The 5681-nt window shown below is 59.0% G+C and overlaps 2 protein-coding genes across 2 annotated transcripts; one reads left to right on the forward strand and one right to left on the reverse strand.

The window, feature by feature from the left end:
• Positions 1–193: 193 nt before the first annotated feature.
• Positions 194–2132, forward strand: H310_11404 (hypothetical protein). The gene is made up of 2 exons (XM_008878087.1): positions 194–1488; positions 1593–2132. Exons 1-2 carry the CDS (start codon positions 212–214, stop codon positions 2080–2082), a joined length of 1767 nt encoding a protein of 588 aa, XP_008876309.1. The 5' UTR covers positions 194–211; the 3' UTR covers positions 2083–2132.
• Positions 2133–2375: 243 nt separating this feature from the next.
• H310_11405 (hypothetical protein) lies at positions 2376–3062 on the reverse strand (the record flags this gene model as incomplete). Its single annotated transcript, XM_008878088.1, has 1 exon — positions 2376–3062. The coding sequence occupies one exon, from the start codon at positions 3060–3062 to the stop codon at positions 2376–2378; it is 687 nt and encodes a 228-aa protein (XP_008876310.1).
• Between the last annotated feature and the right edge of the window lie 2619 nt (positions 3063–5681).

Below are 5681 nucleotides of genomic sequence, written 5' to 3' on the forward strand. Positions count from 1 at the left end.
GACGACGTCAGGGGGAGACGGGTGAATGACCATACTCACTTCAAGGTAAAATATCTTGATTGGCTATTGAAATATGCTCGACAAGCTAATGCTGGGAACAGTATGGAATATTAAATAGCCATTTGGATGTCCATGATATCATGCATAAGGACGCCGTCGTCGCCAGGACCTCTCGCTAGTTGTGGTCGCTATTCTTGACTCGCAAACAGGAATGGGGCCGACGCGACCGTGGCCGTTGGATGGGAACGGGTCCGTGAGCTCTCCCGTCGTTCGATGGATGTGGAGCACGTGCACCGGGTGCGTACGTGGCGCGCGGAATGGTGCGTCCTTGGTGTGGCGGCGTCTCGAGCGGCGTCCACGCGTGCTGCGGTTTCTCCTCGCGGTCGTGGTGTTGGTCGGGGTCGGCGTCGCCATGTGGCTCCTCACGCCCGACGTGCCTGTCCCCAAGTACAGCGACAAGGACACAACGATGCACAAAGTCCCCAACTTCCAGGAGGACCGCATCTCAACCCTGTGGACAGACGACTCGTACGAGTGCCTCGGGTGGCAAGAGACCGACTCGTGCGAACCCGACGACACGGTCAGTCGTCGGCCGCTCGTCACGAAAACGTGCGACGACACAATCGAGCAGCGCCGCGCCGGGTTTTGCCAAGTCCGGAACAAGACGTCCGGCGCGATTCTCCGCGTCATGGTCACGTCGTGCCACTCGATGCAGCACCGCGAGTACAAGTGCGCGATGGCGCGCAACTTTTCCGAGTTTTCCGTGTTGGCGGCGTCGTACCAGCACATGCCACTGGCGACGTCTCTGTCGCTTCCCGAAGCGCAGCAGCATCCCCCGACTCGCGCCATCCTCATGATCGTGTACGACAAGGTCCTTCCAAGCGCATACGCTGCGATTCGCGTCATCCGCGATCATGGTTGCACGCTCCCCGTTGAGATGTGGTACCGGCCGGACGAGATGCAGATCGACGACAACGCGCTCATCCAGCACTTGATTCGAGATTTCAACGTCCACATGCGCGAGATCTTCGACCCCCGCGCCATCGGGTTCCACACCAAGCCGTACGCCGTCTTCTATTCCCACTACGACAACGTGCTGCTCCTGGATGCGGACAACGTGCCGGTGCGGGACCCGACCTACCTATTCGACGATCCAGCGTTTGTCGAGTCCGGGGCGCTCTTTTGGCCCGACTACTGGCAGCCACCCAACTCGCTGTTTGACGTGACGAGCCACAGCTTGCTCTGGCAGCTCCTCGACATGGAATTCGTGTCCGAGTTTGAGCAAGAGAGCGGCCAGGTCCTCATCAATCGGCGCCGGTCGCACGCTGCGCTCAACATGCTCATGTACTATTCCACGAACCGCCCCAAGCTCCTCGACAATCTGAAGCTCGTGTGGGGGGACAAGGACTTGTTTCGACTCGCGTGGCGCAACACGTCCACTTTGTATCACATGATGACTCGGCCTCCCGCGATCGGCGGCATCTACAGGTACCGTGTGTGGACGATGTTGAGACGAGATGTGTTGGTTTGATGGGGTGTGTGTGCGTTTTGGTGGGATGGATGCGGACTCTGATGGCGACGTGCTGCTGTAGTTATACGAAGCGCATCTTCTGCGGGCTCGCCATGATCCAGTACGACCCGACCGGCCAAATTATCTTTTTCCACCGCAACAGCATCAAGCTGGACGGGTCCATGAACCAGCCGCTCGCCATCACACACATCCAACAGTACCGCGGCGACCCGACCGACTATCGCGTCGGTCAAATCATTGCCGAGCTCGACCAGGAGAGCTGCTACTACATTCGGTCCAACCAAACGCTGTCGTCCGGCGCGTCGCCGACGTACGTGACCCCCATCGAGTTTACCGCGTATGACAAGGTCGAACCCGCGGCCATCGCGTACTCGGTGGAAGGCCGTCGAATTGTCGAGATGTCGGGGGGCGGCGCCGCGTCGTGGCGGCGATGGCTCGAAGGCACGGGGTATGCTGGTCTGTGCATGGGAGGGGTGTACTTGGGCTTGCGGTGGTGGCGGCAGCACGAAGCCAAGCACTACCTTGGATCGAACCGATGGAAGTCGTACTAAGTGGTTTCAGTCAATACAAAAATCTCACGCGATATGGCGTTGTCTGGGACCTCTCGAAGCGGTGTGTCGGCGCACATGCGTCATGCCATATGCCATGCGCAACTTGGGCCTTTCCCACACACTCTTACAAGGCGCTCACAGGGTGGTGGTGCGAATGGCATCGTCGATGCCGGCATTCCACTGTGGAGTCTACATCTCACGTCAACTAGCGCAACAGCGTTTGTTACGGCTTATTGTCGGGGTCAGCACTTCAGACGGACGCATGGCGCGAGAGCCACTCGCCTGGGCTTTGATCACACCCTCGCTCGAATGCGACGCAGAGCCTTGCGGCACAAACCAAGTCCCCCCAACGCCATGATTTCCTCGATCTCAACTCCCAACGCAGCCATCAGGACGCCAGTCGCGGCCACCTGCAGCACAGCGCCCGAGCCAAAGGTAGCCGTTGGCGGCGAATACATGGACCATACGACGATCCATGCCACGGAGAACGAGCACGCGAGCGAGAGCAGCATCGTTGGCCACATGGTCGGAACAGGAACGGCTGGGCCAGCGTAATCGCGGTCCCGGTAGACAAACCCCACGACAAACGAAGCAGCTACGAGGGCCAGCACCGCGACCGCCAAAAACACAGCCGCCAACCCGGTCCCGCTGCACGCCCGCCGCAAAAAGGTGGATGCAGCTGGGGCGTCGCACGTGAGCATCGCCAACGTGTCGTGCGAGCGCATCGAACACAGTCGAACGGTTGAAAACGGAGAGTTGTTGGTTGCATGGAGCCACCAGCACTCGACGTCCACGAACGGAATGGGGCACTCACTGGTGGTCGTGGCTTTCGCATGCACGTACACGCAGAATTGCCACAAGCCAACGCTGATGCTGACGTTGGCCGACGGCGGCGCGTGCGACCAAAAGGGAAGGCCACTTGCGATACCAAACAGCACCAGCGCGCCAAACGTGATCCAGCCTGCCGACGCCACGGGCATGCTGCCCACGACCGACGGCACTTCAGTCGGAATACACGTCGACGCACACACGGGATTGAAAGAACACGACTGTGTCAGTTGTGTGGAAATGGACAACAACATCGCCATCGTTCGTTCAACTATTGCCAAATCCACAGGCGCGGGGAGTCTCTCGTGAGGCACGATGGCACAGCCAAGATTGCCGCTGCATCTCACCATGGTTAAAACAGTGGATGGCGCGGTGGGCCCAGCCTCATGGAAATCTAGCTCAAGGTCGCGATGCCATCCAACACACATTGCTTGGCCGCCACATGACACCAACTGTAAATGCTTTCGACGGGACGACACTGATCACCTTGCCGACGCCTGCACGACCTTCCAGTTGGATTTCGATTTCTTCACGGACGGAATGCAAAACCTCCTCGTGGCGTCCTTTACAAGAGCGAGCACGGATGGACTGCAATTCCACACGTTTCACGTAGTCGTCTTCGCGCCGCCATGCATCTCTCTGCGCTCCCCGATCGTGTGCATTCGCTGTTGTCGCGTTGGCATGTCGTCAACGTGGACCATCTCGTCCACGAATTGCAACGTGGGCGAGACTGTTGCGATCGGAGCAGCACTGTCTTCGAGCGCAGCCTCTGTGGGGCTCAGCGACAACGCCGTACCATGGCTCACGACGTACCCTTTGAACGACTAGATCTCGTACTCGACCTTGTCCCCCTCCTATGACGCTCCCCTCAGACCAACACCAACTGCACCAATTGGCTGTCCGAATGCACGACGTTCTACGTCCCCACCGACGTCCCAACTATCTCTGCGAAGCCTTGGACAATTCTCTTTGAACTTTTTCGCGGCCACCCACAAGGTGCTGGACGAGGCCAACAAAACCCCAAGCTCGTGGTGCGACCCGTCGTCATGTAGCATCAATCGGCCCTGGCGCCTCCGTCGTTGTTCGAGCACACGACAACTGCCAGTTGGGCGCAATGCACTGCCCCCAACACTTACATCGATGCATGTCCCGACGGGTTCCACTTGTGGGCCGGCGACCCCTCCAACGTGAACCAGCATTGGCACGACGAGCCGACTCTGCACAGGCTCAAGCATTGGACTCCCCCGACCGTGTGATCGATTGTTGAGTCGACCAACCCCGTCGGGGAAGTCTCGTGAAAACTCGAACCACTTCTGCGCCGTCGATCGTTCCCAGACAAAGGCCAGATACGCCTACGGTCGCGATTCCACCGCCGGCGACGCGCGCAACTTTCCAGCGCTCACACAACGCATGTGCGTCCGTGTGTGCGAGTTCGACTCGGATTGTACGAGCTTTGCGTCGTACCCCGGAGCGTGCACCACCAGAAAGGACCGTTTTGTCGATCAGGTCGTTCCAAACTGTACGCGTCCCAACTTGGCCATGACCGTCGATTTTCGTGGCCGCAGCGTTGGTTCGATGACAGCGCCAAGGACTGCTGTTGCCATGCATGCCAATTGCCGCGTGCCAAGGGTTGCCGTGGAGTGACTCCGACGACAGCACGTGCTGGCTCAAGTCGGCGTCCACGTTGGTGGAGTAATTGGTCGGTCGGGATGTGATAAAAAGGTCACTCGTTTCGTCCTTCACGTGCATGTGCCAGCCGTGACTTGTTCAGCATCTACAACCTCTTTTGTGCAGCAATATTGCGTGTGTTGGGGCAGCCCGTCCGCGATGATGTCGACAATCGCATTGCCCAGCGACAAACGTCGCAGGCGGTGGCCGTCGCAGCGGCGATGAAAGACGTCAAAGCAATGATTACGAATTATGCAGGCGAATCGGCGCGATCTTGCCGGCAAACATCTGCCCGTTGGTTCGTTTCACAGCACCGGATATGCGACGAGCGCCTCCAAGATCTCGTCGAAGAGGCGAATGTCAATCGGCGCCATCGGGTCGGTGAAAACGACCACGTCGCGTGGCTCGACGGGCCCGTCATTGCCTTTGCTCTTTGGCATGGCCGCTTTGGATTTCCTCGATGCCTTTGGCGCCGCAGGTGGCTTTCGCTGGCTGTGTGTGTGGCGACTGCACATGTCTCGGCTTCGTGCAAACCCCAAACAACCAGGAAATTGGCACGCGTTGCGTGCTCCATGGCCGACGCACACACTTCGAGCGTATACTTGGTTGGAGCAGTCGTCCACGCAGCACACGTTTTTCTTGCGGTGGTACGTGCATTTGGGTTTGCCAGGCGCTCTGGGCCGACTACATTTGTTGAAGCAGCACACGGACGGTTGGGTCGATGGATGATCTGTGATGGGCATGGCACACGCGGCGTCCCGGTCGCAGCTCCCTCGCGAGTGGGTGAACATGCGGCGTGGGCAAGGCCCGAGTAAGCAGAATGAAAAGCTCGACATTGGACGCTCGTACTACATCGTGTGTCCGGTCGTTCGGGCGGTACGTCCACGTGGGATCGCTCTGGAACGAAGTTGATGCGTCGTCGAAATATGTTTTGTTCGCGTTCGTGGCGTCGCAACACGATGCCGTCGGTGGGATTTGTGCCTACGTCGGGGGCTGCCTGGGGCAGATGGTCCGGTCGGACACGACAAATTCTGCTGAAGTTGCGAAAGGTCAACGCCCTCCGGTCTCGATCTTTGCCAGTTCTGACCGCTGGTCGTGGGCTG

The sequence above is a fragment of the Aphanomyces invadans genome (assembly GCF_000520115.1).
Source record: "Aphanomyces invadans strain NJM9701 unplaced genomic scaffold supercont1.31, whole genome shotgun sequence".
NCBI lineage: Eukaryota > Oomycota > Saprolegniomycetes > Saprolegniales > Verrucalvaceae > Aphanomyces > Aphanomyces invadans.